Source organism: Sturnira hondurensis, unplaced genomic scaffold (genome assembly GCF_014824575.4).
Source record: "Sturnira hondurensis isolate 20B ecotype Veracruz unplaced genomic scaffold, ASM1482457v3 Scaffold0012467, whole genome shotgun sequence".
Taxonomy (NCBI): domain Eukaryota; kingdom Metazoa; phylum Chordata; class Mammalia; order Chiroptera; family Phyllostomidae; genus Sturnira; species Sturnira hondurensis.
Window position 1 is genome coordinate 1,030,568 of NW_028085098.1, and position 17,251 is coordinate 1,047,818.

The 17,251-nt window shown below is 39.2% G+C and overlaps 1 protein-coding gene across 2 annotated transcripts in view; it reads left to right on the forward strand.

Annotated features, from left to right (window-relative positions):
• MYOM1 (myomesin 1) overlaps positions 1-17,251 on the forward strand; it is a 154,821-nt gene that overhangs the window by 69,172 nt on the left and 68,398 nt on the right. For both annotated transcript variants that reach the window (XM_037060703.1, XM_037060704.1), the window contains 5 exons: positions 1,501-1,662; positions 9,152-9,293; positions 12,057-12,256; positions 14,007-14,063; positions 16,549-16,673. In XM_037060703.1, the coding sequence (XP_036916598.1) occupies positions 1,501-1,662; positions 9,152-9,293; positions 12,057-12,256; positions 14,007-14,063; positions 16,549-16,673 (686 nt within the window). The remainder of the gene's footprint in view (positions 1-1,500; positions 1,663-9,151; positions 9,294-12,056; positions 12,257-14,006; positions 14,064-16,548; positions 16,674-17,251) is intronic.

The following is a 17,251-nucleotide window of genomic DNA, read 5'->3' on the forward strand; positions in this document are numbered from 1 at the left end:
CACCCCGACTGGGGACCAAACCCTCAATCCAAGTAGGTGCCCTGATTGGGAATTGAATCGGCGACCCTTCCCTTTGTGGGACAAGGCCCAACCAACTGAACCACACCAGGCAGGGCAGAAATCAAGTTTAAATATTGTCACATTCAATGTAAAAGAATGCTTTTTATATGAAACTCTGGATAAAACAGTTATTAACAAGGAAGATCGTTTTAAAATTAATTTTTCCTCCTAATTGAAGAGATAGTGATAGAATAGTGATAGAATACATAAACAGGTTTTTTGAATTCTGTACAAACCATGAAGTCATTTTCATTTTCTTCTATGACCTTCACAAATTATGGGACATGTAAAAGAAAACATTAAAATGCAATTATGTAAATTTGCACTTAAAAGTTTAGACTTACATGAAACTGACTTGTATGAGTTAAATCTTGTTAGAAAAATTGTTTTTCAAGAGTAATCAGCTCTAGAGTAGTAAAATTTATATTCTGAAATAGTTTACCAGAAAGTTAGCCCAATATTAACTTTATAATACCACAGCTACATAATACTATTCAGTATACATCTGTGTCATACTATGACTACACAACACTCTTAACAGCTGCAGTCATAGGTACATCAGCAGAAAGATCTTCCTAGAAATAAAAATTTCTCAAATCTCCTTTGTGATCTTGCATTTGCAAAGTGTGACTGATATTGCTTTAAATTATATCCATTTAAGATGAAGTTGCTGCCCTGGCTGATGCAGCTTAGTGGATTGAGTGCTGGCCTAAGAACTGAAGGGTCACAGGTTTGATTCCCAGTCAGAGAACATGCCTGGCTTGTGGACCAGGTCCCCAGTTGTGTGCGAGAGGCAACTGATCAATGAATCTCTCACATGTCAGTGTTTGTCTCCCTGTTTTTCTCTCTCCCTTCCTCTCTCTCTAAAAATAAAGAAAATCTTTAAAATAAGTAAGTAAATGCATAAGCAACTAAAATTAAATTGCTAAAGATATGAATTGATTATCTAATTACTGAATTTGCAGAGAAGCAAGCCAGAAATATTTATTATAATCAAAATATCATAATGAAGTATTATTTTTATAAAATAATGGCACAAAAATATTAGTTTATGCAATTTATATCATTCCATATTATACTTTATAAGCAATAAACTATTTTTAGAGGGAAAAGCCTCATACTTTATGTGCTTTTTCCTCTGCTTTTTGAACAAGGGTACTTGCCATTTCATTTTGCATTGCAGATTGTGTATCTGGCACTGCTACCCTCATTTCTGGTCTAGTATTTTTACCAATATAAACATGGCAGGATGGCTCAAAGCCCTAGAGACTTCCTCTAGTAGTCAAATAGCTTTCAATACAGAAGAGGAATAGAGAGAGAAAAAGAGGTAGGGGGTTCAGGGAGAGGGAGTGAGGGGAGAGGAGTGGAGGGGAGAGAGGAAGGGAGTAATAAAAAGATGGGTTAATTTGCTGACTTCTCCTCCCCCTCCCCCTACCCCAGGAACACCTGTTTCTTCATCAAAATGGGTGGAAACACAGTGGAGTGGAGACCGGGCAACACTGACATTTTCTCATCTCAATAAAGAAGACGAAGGCCTCTACACAGTCCGTGTACGAATGGGAGAGTATTATGAACAGTATAGTGCTTACGTCTTTGTTCGAGGTAAGACTTAACAGAAAGCAGAACACCCAAGAATATTTAAAACAATGAGGCCACATTAATCTATCCAAACATGTTTTTTGTAATGATAAAAGAGCCATTTGAAAATTCTTGCAGATGGCATGGCATAGGTATATTAACTTACAGACCTGATGCAAAAAAAATTAACACTGAAGGCAACAACCCAAAAATAACTAGTTTCCAAATTGTGTTACTGTCACCAATGATAGCACATTCCTCGTCTTTGGTGAGCCAACAATGCAGTTTGAGTACAAATGTTAAATCCTTTATGAAAAACCATCCTAGTTTATGGGAGCTGCAACAAAAAAAATGATGCGTCATTTGGGAACTTACTCTTTGATACCTATTTTGAGAAACAAATTTATTATTTAATTTCATATGTTTTATAGGTTTAGCTTTAATGAACTAGGAAACAAAGTGCTAAAATTTAATTCATAAGACAAACTATTATAATCATTGATTTTCAAGAGTCTTTCTTTTTTCATCAATGCCTTGCATGTGTCAAATATGTACAAGGGCAAATGTTATTTCTACATGTTGTCCGAGCACACTGGGAAGACCATTTACACCTCCAGGCTACAAGGGCAGTGTTCAGTGTTCTTTTATGTGATGGTCAGCTAGGTGTGGACACAACAGGGGTCAGAGGAGAGGCTCAGGAAAAAGGTGTTTTATACTCACAAACCCTTGAGAGAAGAGGGGCAGCCTGCCATGCAGGGCCACGTGAGGAAGCACTGGCATTGGCTGGTTCGGGGCAAAAGGGGCAGGAGTTAGGGAAGAGCATTGCCCTGGCCTTTACAGCACTTTCTGTGGGAAAGGCAAGGCAAGCAAGGCAGTTTAGGATAGCCTAGTGTGAATAGTTTCGGTAGACTCTAAACTATAGTGGTGCCTACTTGTCTGGTACCTGGCCTTGGGTTGATTAAGCCAGGAGAATATTTCTGCCTGGAATGCATGGGTCAGATCTAGGAGATAGGGCTTTGGTTGTTAGTTTGTACATCACAGACAGGCCAGACTGAGCCCTTTCCTATCTCCAAGATTTGGCTGGTGGAGGGAGGAAAGGAGAAGGAGCAATCTCTCTCCAGCCAGAAAGGTTTATTAGAAGTCCAAAAATCTTAATAGACAGAAACTAAAAATATAAACAGTACAGGTGCTAATTTTTTAGACTTGCTAATCCAGGGGAGTGGGCCGGATGGTTACATTCAGTGTGGTTATTCAGAGTCTCAGATCCCATCTACACCGTTACATTGCCCCCCGGTGGTGCTGTCTATGTTCCCATTATGGACTATGGAAAACAGAGAAAGGAAGTGGAGGGGGAGATGCAGACATGCACACATCACTTCTGCATGTGAACACTTGGCCACATGCACACATCTCACGGTGAGGGAAGCCAGGGTGTCTAGTCTCTGGTTGGGCAGCCATGTTCCCTGCTAAAGCTCAGCCATTCAAGTACTAAAAGGAAAGAGGAAGAATGGATACTGAGCACACTTAGCAATCAGTCTATGCAACACCAGTACTGAATAAGAATAAATGATCATTGAATTCTGCCACTGACCAGCAACTGACAAAGATACATGAATATCTATACCAAATAGAAAATGTGTTAGACTTTCTCCTACATGAAAGCATTATGGGGAAAATTAGAAATCACTGGGAGGAAGAAAGAAGCTAGCTTTCTGAATAATTGCAGTGAAAACAGACACATGGTAAGTTATCAGCAAGATTCTTTAGCAGAACCATCTGGATGAACCTAACTAAGTGAGAACTGAATAAGCAGTCTTTGCCGCTGTTCTCCATTATTTTACCTGAACCAGAGAGTATCCTTGGTGATTCCAAAATCCTTAGTGATGCCTTGGTGACTTCTTTGTGGACTTTTCGGGCACTCTGACATAGTCCAGAGTTTCCTCAACATTTCTCAATGCACACACTCAGAGCTGTGGCTCTCTGTCAGGTTTAGGCCAGACTTCAGATAAGTAACTGTAGACAGAGGGAAGGTCTTAAAATTTAAATGTATACTTCAGCCAGTTTTCAAATCCGTAAAACAAGAAAATGGAAGATTATAAAATTTACCAGATGTTGATATGAGAGAACTGGAAAGGTACAGGGAAAGGCAAAATTGAAAAGACAATTTCAGCAGTTGCATTGGGAATTTGACAAATTTTAGAAAAAGATTTCCCATATTAAGTCTCTTTTAAATTATGTATTTTAGATTCTTTTAAAAGAATCTTTATTGAGGTATAATTTACATAGTGTAAGATTTAACCATGTAAAGTGGGCAATGCTTTCTAGAATATTTATGGAGTTGTATAACCATCATCCACAATCCAGCTTTAGAATATGTCTGTCACTGAAGAGAGTTCTCTTGCCCATGCCCCGCTCATCCCCAGCCTGGCCTCTAGGCAGCCGCTAGTCTGCTTTCTTTCTCTATAGACTGTTCTTTTCTGGGCATTTCTGGATGGAGCATGTGACCTTTTACATCTCTCTTCTTTCCTTGAGCATGTATTTGGAGGTTCATCATGGTAATGGTTTGTTCCTCTTTATTGTTGACTAGTATTGTACAAAATGGATACACCTCCCTGTGTCTATCCGTTCACCAGCTAATGCAGGGGTGTCAAACCCATTTTCCCTGCGGGCCACATCAGCCTCACAGTGGCCTTCAAAGGGCCGAATGTAATTTCAAATCTTTAACAGTTAAGGAGTAGTTACATTGATACAGCCCTAAAATTATTTCAGCCCTTTGAAGGCCACTGTGAAGCTGATGCGGCCCCTGGTGACAATGAGTTTGACCCCCCTGAAGGGATGATTGCCACTCCTGGGCTGTGATGAATAAGGCTGCTATGAAACCGTGCATTCATATCCATGGGTCTAGGTTTTCATTTCTCTTGGGTAGATAGATGATTATAAGTGGAATTTCTCATCATGAGTTAAATTTACATTTAACCCTTTAAGAAATTGCCAGTGTGTTTTAAATGACATTCTCTATGTTTTTTAAAACTTTGTATTGAGCTGTGTGAGGCCATTTCAATGCATTTTTTCAGAGCTCTGGTATTTTTGCTACTTAAAAAATAACTTCTGAACCAGACTGATCAGTATATATAGCACCATATGTCTGTACACATTCCAAAGCTGTACTCATTTGTCCAGGATTTTATAAAGTACATAGACAATGTGGGTTTTTGGGGAAAAAGTAATATAAATAAGCAAAAAAGAAATAGAAAAGCCATCCATAAGTTTACCATCCCGAGATACCCAGTGTTATCATTTTATTACATAGTCTTCCAGACTTTTATATATGGGGTGGGCAAAAGTAGGTGTGCAGTTGTGAGTTCATGAAACAGAGTTTATTCTTATTTATTTATTAATTATTGTACTATTTTCCATCTGAACAACTGTAAACCTATTTTGCCCCACTCCTATATTCTTTCCTCACCATTTCCCAGAGAGAGAGAGGGTGAGGGGAAGAGATAATAACATGATAAAGGTTGGAATAGAAATGTCATGAAAAAAAGAATTATGAATGGCACACAAATATATGAAAAAGTTTTCACTAGTAATCAAAGTAGTTTAAATTAAAATAATGTAATATATTAATAGATTGTATTGAAGAGATTTAAAAGATTTTTAAAAATTCTCTGTGATAAAGGAATGGAGGGACCATTCCTATTATTCAACTTGTCTCAGGGTGTTTCATCACCACATATTGCAGGCACATTTACAATTTTAATTTTAGGGACATGAGTGGACAAAGCTGAAAAAAATTGTATTGGGAAACAACTGGAAGAAATCTAGATATTCACCAATGGCAGTTGTAAAATAAAGTATAATCAATGGCTCCATATAACCAAAGGAACACCATACAGCAATGGAAACTAATGATCCATAATTACATTTATTGATATAGAACTATCAAGAAAAATCAGTTTAGACTTCCGGCCAAGGTGGAGGCATAAGTAGATATACTGTGGCTCCTCACACAACCAAAAGAAGGACAGTAACAAATTTAAAAATAAGCAATAACCAGAACTGCCAGAAAATAGAACTGTATGGAAGTCTGATGACCAAGGAGTTAAAGAAGAAACATTCGTCCAGACCAGTAGGAGGGGCAGAGACTGGCAGCCTGGGCGGAGAGGACTTGCAGCAAGGTGGCAGCTTGCAGAGTGGGCGCTCCCACATTTGCATGTGGATAAGCCAGGAGGAACAACATGGAAGCAAGACAGACAGCACAACCCAGAGTTCCAGTGTGGGGAAACAAAGCCTCAGAACCTCTGACTGAAAAAACCTGTGGGGGTTGAGGTGGTGGGAGAAACTCCTAGCCTCACAGGAGAGTTCATAAGAGAGATCCACAGGGTCCTAGGAGGTACACAAACCCACCCACTAGGGAATCAGCACCAGAAGGGCCCAATTTGCTTGTGGGTAGCAGGGTAAGTAAATGAAAGCCTGGCTGAGAGCTGAACAAGCGGCATTGTTCCTTCTTGGACCTCTCCCCCACAGACAGTGCCACAACATAGCAACTTGGGTTACCCTGCCCTGGTGAATACCTAAGGCTCCACCCCTTTCTATGTAGCAGGTGCACCGAGAAAAAAAAACAGCCCAAGGAATGAACAGATCAAAGCTCCAGAAAAAAATATAAGTAAGCAATGAAGAGATACCTATCAGATACCCAACCTATCAGATGCACAGTTTAAAACACTGATAATCAGGATGCTCACAGAATTGGTTGAGTATGGTCACAAAACAGGAAAAAATGAAGGTTATGAAACGTGAAATAAAGGAAAATATACAGGGAACCAACAGTCAAGGGAAGGAAACCATGACTCAAATCAACAGTATGGAGAAGAAGGAAGAAATAAACATTCAACCAGAACAGAATGAAGAAACAAGAATTCAAAAAAATGAGGAGAGGCTTAGGAACATCCAGGACAACTTTAAACATTCCAACATCCAAATCCTAGGAGTGCCAGAAGGAGAAGAGGAAGAGTAAGAAATGGGAAACTTATTTGAAAACATAATGAAGGAGAACTTCCCCAATCTGGCAAAGGAAATAGACTTCCAGGAAGTCCAGGAAGCTCAGAGAGTCCCACTTAAGCAAACAACTAGAAGAGGAACAGAATTACAGAAATGGAGATCACATCAAGGATTATCAGCAGGAAAGCTGGGTGGAGAATGGGGGGAAAAGTACAGGGAATAAGTAGCATAAATGATAGGTGGAAAAATAGACAGGGGGAGGTTAAGAATAGTATAGGAAATGAAGAAGCCAAAGAACTTACATGTACGACCCATGGGCATGAACTAAGGAGGCAAGAATATGGGTGGAAGCGGGTATGACGAGGGGAGGGGAATAAAGGGGAAAAAATTGGACAACCATAATAGCATAATCAATAAAACATATTTAAAAAGAAAAATCATTTTACATGAAATGGTATAGTCCCATTCCATTCTTATTTCAAAAATACTCACTTTTGAGTTATAAATATAGAAAAATCTAAAAAACATTGGCCAGTATCTTAGCAGTAGTAACCTCTGAGTTATGAAATTCAGAAGAGATTTTTAAGGGTTTTTTTATTATCGTATATTTTACCAGCATGCAGTACTTTTATAATACAAATAAACATTAGAATTACTTAAATTTTGAAAAGTTATTGATAGCCAGTGTCAGAGGTCAAATACAAAGAGTAACAGGATAATCTTTGACCTAATTAATCAAACCTACAAAAAGTTCGGCTATTTGGAGGGTGGGGAGACAGACGGCAGAGGCTAAGGGAAGGACTGACGTAGACTGACTGGGCGCTGTGAGTCAGACTGTCCACAGCAGCTGCTGGGAGCCAAGAGTGCAAGTGTGAAGTAACATAACACAGTATTTGGATTTGGCTTCCAGCAGCTGCTAAACAAGCTGTTTTTGAAAGACTGTCAAGCCCACCCCACAAATGGCATAAGTAATTCTATAAAAGTATTGAAAAGTGGTTCCCTAAATGCCTACAGCTGCCCAGCTATCAGACACAAAGGGCATTCAGTGAACTGAATTCCACTCCATCAATTCGGGGATTGCTGGTTGTTAATGTTATGGGCCTTTAGGAAGAGGACAGGGCTTGCCGTTGCCAGCTGTCCCCCTAGCCGTTGAGCAGCTTTCCAGCAGTAACTGACCCCTGTTAACCTCAGCACGTCTACCTCTATTTTTCCTCCGCTCTGCTTTCACCAGCAGCAGGCCCTCTCCCTCATCCAGTGCTCTCAGAGTCTGGAAGAAAAGACAGTTCTCCCCACCAAGATGCTCACTCCCTGTTGTGTGGCACACAGACATTCTACATGAAGTTTTAGGCACTAGTTAGTTATGTTCTGCTATAGCAGTTATGCAGGAGGCATTTGCCTAGAGGCACTTTCCTGCAGGTTTCATGGGGCAAGAAAGAGAGTGTTCAAGACCAAAGTGACTGGAGCTATTCATAGGTAATGAGGACCTATTAAATTCAGAAGCAGACAAATATTTCTGCCATGTTATCACATGCTTTAGGAACTCATAAGACTTACACAAGTGTAGCTGATAGAAAAAGAAAGTGTTTATTTAGTCAACAAGAGTGGTTTCCCTCGGGTAAGTGGCTCCTGCACGTCTCAGCCTTCTCTCCTACTAATTCGTTATGAAAGGGTTGACCAGATGTCACAAGAAATTGGCAAATGTGAACTCCCTCCCTCAGGGATTCTGCCTCCTTTTTTAATCATTCTCACTTAAAAGGCTACTGCTTATTTTCATTCCTTTTACTCTTCTAAAAACAACCCTGATTCACCAATTTAGCTGTGCCCAAGACACCCTGCTGAGGGGACCCCATTGTCACAGGATCCCGTTTCATAAACACTCACTGTCCTCTATTTCTTGTATAATCCTGGACTTTTACTAAACTCAGATAAGCCAAGCTCAGATGTGGGTATTGCATCAGAGTTCCTTTCACAAGTATCTTTAGTTTGGGAACAAACATTTGATTAAAATGAATGTTTTCTATTTTCTTCCAAAATGGCAGTGTCCTGTGTAGGGATGGGCAAAGCTTCATGTTTCTATTTTTGGGGGGGTGCATCAGAAGGTGACAGAGGGGCTATTTGTTCCCCTTTGGAGCCATTCGTACTTTCTAAACATTACACAATAAATATCTCAGGCACAGACTTTCTGGCACAACTTGCTTTAGACTTTTCTGATAACAAGCCTCAACAGCTATGTATTTACTTTCTTTTAGAACATTTGGGCAAGCAAGGGCCATGAGGCAAAGGTCATGGGTCGTTTTCAGAGCCCTTTCTAACATAATATTCTTTGTACTGATGGTGAAAAGCACATATTGTTACGCGGGTAAGCAAATCACAAGACTGAAGCTTGCTGTACTAAGGCCAAAGATGTAGCCACTGTGGTGGCGTGCTAAGAAATGTGTGCACCAAGAGCCCAGCCTGGGGGCTGACAGAGCATATCTGAGAGGGCTCATGGGATCCTCCCGTATCTCCACAGATGCTGACGCAGCGATCGAAGGAGCCCCCGCCTCTCCCTTGGATGTGGTGGGTTTGGATGCCAACAAAGATTATATCATCGTCTCTTGGAAACAGCCAGCTGTGGATGGAGGGAGTCCTATTCTGGGATATTTTATTGATAAGTTAGTACTAACTTCAGTTAGAGTGATGTGGCCATAGAGATGCATGCTTGATTTCTCTCCCATTTCTAGGTGAAACATTTTCTTTTCTGGTCTTCTCTCCCTCCGCTGTCTCTTTCTTTCTGTCTCTCTCTCTCTCTCTGCCATATGTATAAATGTATATATGCATATATGTAAATATATGCATGTATAGGTGGATATAGACAAACATAGACATAGATATACCTAAATTCCAAAAGCACAGGTCACCAATTTGGCAAGAAAACTATGAATTTCTAGACCTAATAGAGACCACTTTGGAAATAACTGGTATTCAATCTATTTAATGTCCATATTCCTAGTATGTCAGCAACTTAAGAATGTTACATAAAGAATAATTCTTTAGTCCTGGCCAGGTTACTCTTTTGGTTGGAGCATCATCTCATACACCAGAGGTTGTGGGTTCAATCCCTGGTCAGGGCACATACTTAGGTTGCGGGTTGTATCCTCTGTCTGGGTGTGTATGGGAGGCAAACCATCAGGACTTCTCTCTCATATCAGTAAACATGGCCTTGGGTGATGATTAATTAAAAAATAATAGCAATACTTTACAAATACTAACAAAATCGTATTTACATTTCAGGAAGTGATTTCAAGTTAGAAAAAGAAACTACAAATATCAATATCAATAGGATTAAACAATGTTCTATCTAGTGACAGACAGGCTCTTACTATCTACATTCACCGAAACTTAGCGACTTTACAATTTATGGTAATTGAGTCTTACACATTAATTATCCACTAATTTTAGACAGTATGAACAAAAATATTACATTATCAACCTAAATACATTATTGTCTGACTTAGTTTTTATTCAAATAGTTGCTCCAATTCTTTCTATTTTTTGAGTAATAAAATCTCATTGTAGAAACTACTAGGAACAGATAATTTGGCTGGTATGGTACAGTGGTGTTGTACCAAGGCATATTAAATCTAATATTTATAGCAGTATATAAATATATGTCTATTGGGTTCAATACCACTTGGAGAAATACTTGTAATAAGTTATATACTATTTAATTATATACTAAATGCTTCTACATTATTTTATCTTTTAGTAATGATGAACATAAAGTTTTAGATAAGTTCTTTTTCATCCTTACAATTTCTGCCTATTGTCTCTCACAAATTTCTAAAAAATTTGCAACTTTTGATCAGTGAACGACAAGGAACAATGAGTACATCTTGTTTTTCTCTTGATTTAGTCAAAATGAAAATAACCACACTACAACTAATATTTATTAATCATTTGCCAAGTGAATGGCACTGTTCTAAATACTTTTCATGTATTGACCATTAACCCATAACCATCCTTTGAAAGGTAGGTGCTGCTATTACAAGTAGGAAGTGAGTAGCTGACCCACGGCCACAGGCTAATGAGGAAACACAGTCACAGAGAGTAATTCCAGCAGAACTAGAATTCAAAGAGCAGCCTGGCTGCAAACGTGTTCTTTCTGCTCCCCCGTGCTGCAGACGGCTCCTGAGCACTTGCTCTCCACCTTTCCTTCTGCCCACACGAGGGTCAGGAAGCGTGCGCTAGGACCCCTGGGCCACCAGGACAGTGTCTGCACAGAGGGAAGAGAAGGGCAGTTTGAAGACCTGTCCTAACCCCCCACACCCCGTTTATAAGCAGATCCATAATTTCTACAAAGGAAGGGTTAGGGGAGAGTGGGTGGAATCCAAGCAAGGATTGAAGCCACATTTGATAGCACTTCACATAAATAAAGTTGAGGAAAATATTTATCTCAAAGAATGGAAGGGTGATGGTAAAGAAATAAAGACAACCTCTACACACACACTCCCACCACCTTTGCACTGCTATAGGCAACCCCGTCCTTCATGAGAATCATTTGGAAACTCTACATTTAGGACATGGAGCTATGTTGGGGAAGTGATATAAACCAAAAGTGCAGTACTTTACTCATAAAAAATGAGAAGTTACTTAATCTCTGTAGTGTATACTTCAACCACATGTTGAGCCTCTAAAGTTCTGTTGATTAGCCTCCTAACATGATATGAACCCTCATCTCTGTCTTCTGGGATGTGGTCACTCTATTCCCAGCCACCAATGGCTAGAAAAGCACCCATTTAGAAATCTGAGATTTGAAGTGCTTAGACTCCCCCTGCCAGGCCTGGGAATTTCACTGCATCTCCTCAGTCTCTCCTGTCAAGAAACAAATGCGTTACAGCACCCTCCTCACTCTCCCACCACAAATCGCCCAGTGACCACCAAGTGAACTCTCTCCAAACCACAGTGCAGATAAGTATCTTCTAGGGTGTTAGCTTTCTCAACAGCAGGTCCATTTTTAAAAGACAGTGCCGAAAGGAGCCACTAACGGTGGATGGAACTGAAGACATCAGCCAAGTGGATGATGTCTTAAGTAACCTTCCCCCTTAGCCTGCTCAATATAAAGATTGTACATACCCACCTGCTTCTGTTTTCCCCCACAAAGCTCCTGTGCTTAGCGCACGGTGCCCCTGAACGGCATGCTTTCAGTCAGGTCCAAGGACATATATGTGTTTAAGAAGAAGCTGAGCTTCTTTCCTTGTTAGAGAAGACGCATACAGTTGAGTGGAACTGAGTACCTGCAGTTAAATAACTATTGAACCGCGCTTGAGTTACATATTTTGTAGAAAAGTCGGAAGCAATTGGGTGGGTTTACAGCTTTGGAACTAATTTAGCTATACTTCTTTTAATGTTCTTACTGACCACTCTCTTTCCCTTAGATGTGAGGTGGGCACAGATAGCTGGTCTCAATGCAATGACACACCTGTGAAGTTTGCTCGTTTCCCAGTCACTGGATTGATAGAAGGTCGTTCTTATATATTCCGAGTCCGAGCGGTCAATAAAACTGGAATAGGTCTGCCATCTCGTGTTTCTGAGCCTGTGGCTGCTCTGGACCCAGATGAGAAAGCTAGACTTAAAAGTAAGCGTTTTCATTTTCCAGGATCTTCCTGAATCTTTTTTATGTAACTACAGATCTCATGGCAAAGCCATTCCTCCCCCTTCCTCTAGAGGGAGAAGAGAATAAGAAATAATCTACTGATCAGAAAATCGTAGGGGACCGGGGTGGGGGGGGGGGGGAAACAAGAACATAAAAAGCATTTGTTTTTGACTCATCTATTTACTAAGGGTTTTATTTTATTCCTATTTGATTCAGACAGCTTTGCTTTTTAAAACTGAGTCCACGCATTGTGCTTGAAATGAAATATGAAAATCAAGAACGTGGAGAACACTTTTATTCATTTTATTAGCACATTCCAAATATAGTTTTCCTTCTGGTTCAGTTTTTTAAACTGTAAGGTAAATTTTTTAAGCTTAAATTTAGAGTATTAATATCACAGTATAGTGAATTTCTTTGTATCAAAGGAAAAACACATTTGCAACATTATATCTGATCTGTACTTGAGTTTCCACATAAACAGAAATAATCTTTTCCTATATTTAGTCTCCAAGTGTCAATGTCAAAACCATATACATGAACTATGCTCTGCATTTGTTTCACGAGAAACCATATGGCACCCTCAATAAAAAGGACCATAAAATGACATTAAAAGAATTGTTGGAAATTAACATTTTACTCTATACCAGATTTCTTAACCTTGGTCCTCTTGACATTTTAGACCAGATCATTCTATACTAAGCGGGGGTATCCCATGCATCATAGGATGTTAGCAGCATCCTTGGCCTCCACTCCCTAAAGGCCAATAGCACAGCTTCCCCACCTTGTGACGAACAAAATTGTCTCTAGATATTACCAAATGTCCCTTTGGGCAGGCAAACTCACCCTAGATGAGGACGGCTGGTCTATGCCGTATTTGCAGTGTTATTTTTTGCCATAAGTATATGTAGTGGCATCATGAGAATCTCAGTAAATAAGCTACTTTTTCTCTGGAGACTTTTTCTAATCATGCTACTTGATAGCTCTCCAATCACTTTGCACCAAACATCTGACTTCCATCTCTCTTTTCTAATTCCATCTCATATATTCATTAATTCTTTTTCTACAAATTCCAATGAAAGTGAGATTTGTTTGAATTGCAAATACGTTATCTTGTTTATTACCTTTCTGTTTTTTCACAAAGTGTGGTGAAACATCCCTTGAACAAAGCAGGAATTGAATGATTCTCTATTTCTGATGTCTGTAGGATCACAGGAATGAATTTCCTTTTTAAGTTTATACTGCCTGTCTCATTCATTTTCCTTACTCAGGATTTAAACTGGTTTTCTTTGTAGACAACACTGTCTAATGTAATGAGAACAAATTGCCTTCTTTGATCAGCGTCCCTCTCCTCTTTCATCTTCATAAATAACTGCTGGGCTTATAATTGTTCCAGAAAGTTTTCTCCCAAATACATGTCATCCCTTAAGAAGGGACAAGAGAGCCTGCATGTTTCAGGAGAGCCACATGGAACAACGAATGAGCACAGGCTGTTTACCTCGCTTGTGTAAGTACGATTCTAGAAATGGCAGCTCAGTTCAGGCAGCTTCTAGGCTCCAGCAGATTGTGAATTCTTCAAAGACACAATACCGTTTACAGGCTCAGTAAGATTCTTTAGCAAAGTACATAAGTCCGCTAAGTAACAAATCCATTTGTGACCAATCTGGCCACTTTCTCAGTGTGGTTGAAACTGCGTTTGTGAATGTTTGTGATTTTTATATTTATCCCTGTTCAGGTCGCCCTTCAGCACCCTGGACTGGACAGATCATTGTCACTGAAGAGGAACCTGGAGGTAAAAGCTATGGTTTCCTCAGATGCTATTGCCGCTGTTTCATTTGCAGTGTTATTTTTTGCCATAAGTATATGTAGTGGCATCATGAGAATCTAAGTAAATAAGCTACTTTTTCATGGAGACTTTTTCTAATCATGCTACTTGATAGCTGGTTGATGCGGGTTAGCTTTTGTTATCGATGGTGCAGTGCATATTAGGATGTTTTGGGAAGAACATTCTGAAATAGCTGAAGATCATAAAGTAACTTATATTGTCAGAGAATCACTTTCCCTAAAAAACTTCAGGGAGGTATATTTGATATACAGTAAACTGCATGTCTGTGAAATATACAACTTGATAAATTTTATAGGTGTGTTCACCTATGAAACCATCACTGTGATCGAAATAGTGAAAATATCCACTGCCCTTAAAATTTCCTCAGATCCCTTTGTAATCTCCAGGCCATCACTGACCTGCCTTCTGTCACTATAATCTGTATTGTCCACAATTTTAGATAAGTGGAATCATATTCATTTTTTGTCTGGTTTCCTTCATGCAGCATAATTATTTTGAGATTTATCCACGATGATGGATGTATCATTTCATTTCAATTTATCCATTCATCACTGAAAGTTTCCATAAAAATTCTTAGGAAGTGTTTATGTGGTCATATGTTTTCATTTCTCTTGGATAAATACCTCTGAGTTGAATGGATATGTCATACAGTAGGTTTATGTTTAATTTTAAAAGAAATAGTCACCTATTTTCCAAAATGGTTGTAACCACTTTATGTTCTCGTCAGTAGTTTTTCTATGGGAATTCTCCAATCGCTCCCCATTGTCACCAGTACTAGGCAAGATCAGTCTCTTTGCTTTCAGTCGTCCTAGTGGTGCACAGTGCTGTTTTATACCATAGTGGTGTTTCGTAGTGGGCGCGTAGTGGTTTTAATTGGCATTCCCTGCTAATGTAGAAACCGATTGCATTATTTGTGGACCTATTTCTGCAGGCTCTACTGCTAAATTTTATTTTCTCTTCTCTGTAGCTTTTATAAGTGTTCCATTTATTTTTTTAAGCTTCATAGTTTTGAAATCAGATAATACAAGTCCTCCAATCTTCCCCTCACCCAAAGTTGTTTTGGCTATTCTAACTCTTTAATTTACATCTTCATGTAAAATGTAAAACCAGCTTATAAATTTCTACAAAAACCTGCTGGGATTTCTGTTGAATCTTTTATATTCGTAATGATTCTCTCTCTATTTGTTCTATCAATTATTGGTAGTGATTAAATCTCCAACTAAGTGATTTATTTATCATTTTTCTTGTAGTTCTAGATGGCTTTGCTTCATGTATTTTGATGTTCTGGTAACAGATGCATAAACATTGTTATTGTTATATTCTCTTATGAAATGACCACTTTATTGTTATAAAGTGACTCTCTTTATCCATAGTAATGTTTTCCCCACCTTGGAAATCTACTTTGGTATTAATATAACCTTTCCAGACTTCTTTTGACTGGTTTTAGTATGACATACGATTTTCATTCTTTTGCTTTTAACCTATGTGTATGTTTATGTTTAAGTCATGTTGCTTGTAGGCATCATATAGTTGGACCTTGCTTTTTATACAATCTGGTAATCTTATCATTCGTGGCAACATGGATGGACCTAGAGGGTATTATGCTAAGAAAAAGACAAATATTATGTATTTTACTTATATGTGGAATCTAAAAAGTAAAATAAATGAACAAACAAAACAGGAATGAACTCATAGATACAGAACTCATAGAACTCATAGAGAACAAACCGATGGGTGCCTGATGGGAGGAAGTCTGAGACACTGGGTGAAAAGGTGAAGGTACTCAGAAGTACAAATTAGCAGTTACAAAATGTCTCAGGCGTGTACAATACAACACAGGGAATATTGTCAATAATATAGGGTGGGGCAAAGTAGTTTCACAGTTGTTTATATAAAAATACAACAGTTAATAAATATTAGTACAAGATAAGCTCTGTCTTTCACATACTCACAGCTGTAAGCCTATTTGCCCCTCCCTATATTATAATAACTATGTATAGAGTCAGGTGGGTATAAGACTTATCAGGGAAGCACCTCATAAGTTATATAAGTGTCCGAGCACTATGATGTACACCTGAAAGTAATATAATACTGTGTGTCAACTGTAATTTTTTAAACTGCAAAAATCTTAATTAATTAATTAATTAATTGCATCAAAAAAACTATGATTCCAATCCTTTTTGAAAAAATATTAAAAAAATAAGTTGTGTCATTGCAACTGGTTTTCAGGACTACTAAAGAAACTTAAATCGTCAAACAAAGAAATTAAAATGAATGCATGACTCTCAGGAAGAATTTTAGAGACAAGGTACGCCTTTATTCTATGGAGCAGCAGTTAGGTCTTCCTCCGGGAACAGGGAACCATCTGTGCCTCTGAGTACCCCGGGTTTCCCAGAGTACGTGCTCCTCACTTTTCCATGTTGTTTTTCAGAGGGCATTGTTCCTGGGCCTCCCACAGACCTCTCTGTCACGGAGGCCACCCAGAGTTACGTGGTGCTAAGCTGGAAGCCCCCCAGGCAGCGTGGCCACGAGGGCATTCTGTACTTTGTGGAAAAGGTAAGACGCTGGGATCGGCATTATTCCCTCACACCACTTTCTGATTTCTTTTAAAGAGCAGAGATTAAATTTTCACTGTGTCCCGAACTCTTTAAAACCATATAAACTGTGAACAATCTCCACAGAAAAATGTGTATCACACAGAACTTTGCCAGAAAGCCCAGGGGATATATGGACTTCCAAGGCTCATCTATAGATTCCTAAGGCTCCACAGACCCCAAAGCCTGATCCCTTTATGAAAAGAGGTGTTCCTGAACTTGTAGATTTCCTCCGTGGCACTGTTTTCTGGAGACCTTTCTGCCTCCTTTGCTCTAGTAATGGCTTTTCTTCCCTCTGCCTCTTGTCCTTCTGCAGTAGGGCATGAACATCAGACAGCCGAGAGGAGTAGAAGTCAACCTACTTTCCAATGGCCGGAGGGCTGAGGACAGAAAGTGCTCACGTGCTGCCACACGCTTGGCTAGCACTGCTCCAAGTGCAGGTCAAAGGATGGGGTCATGGGTTAAAAAACAATCTAAGATACTGGCTATTTCTCTCTCTCTCAAGTATCTTGCAAATATATTGTAATTATATTATGTTAG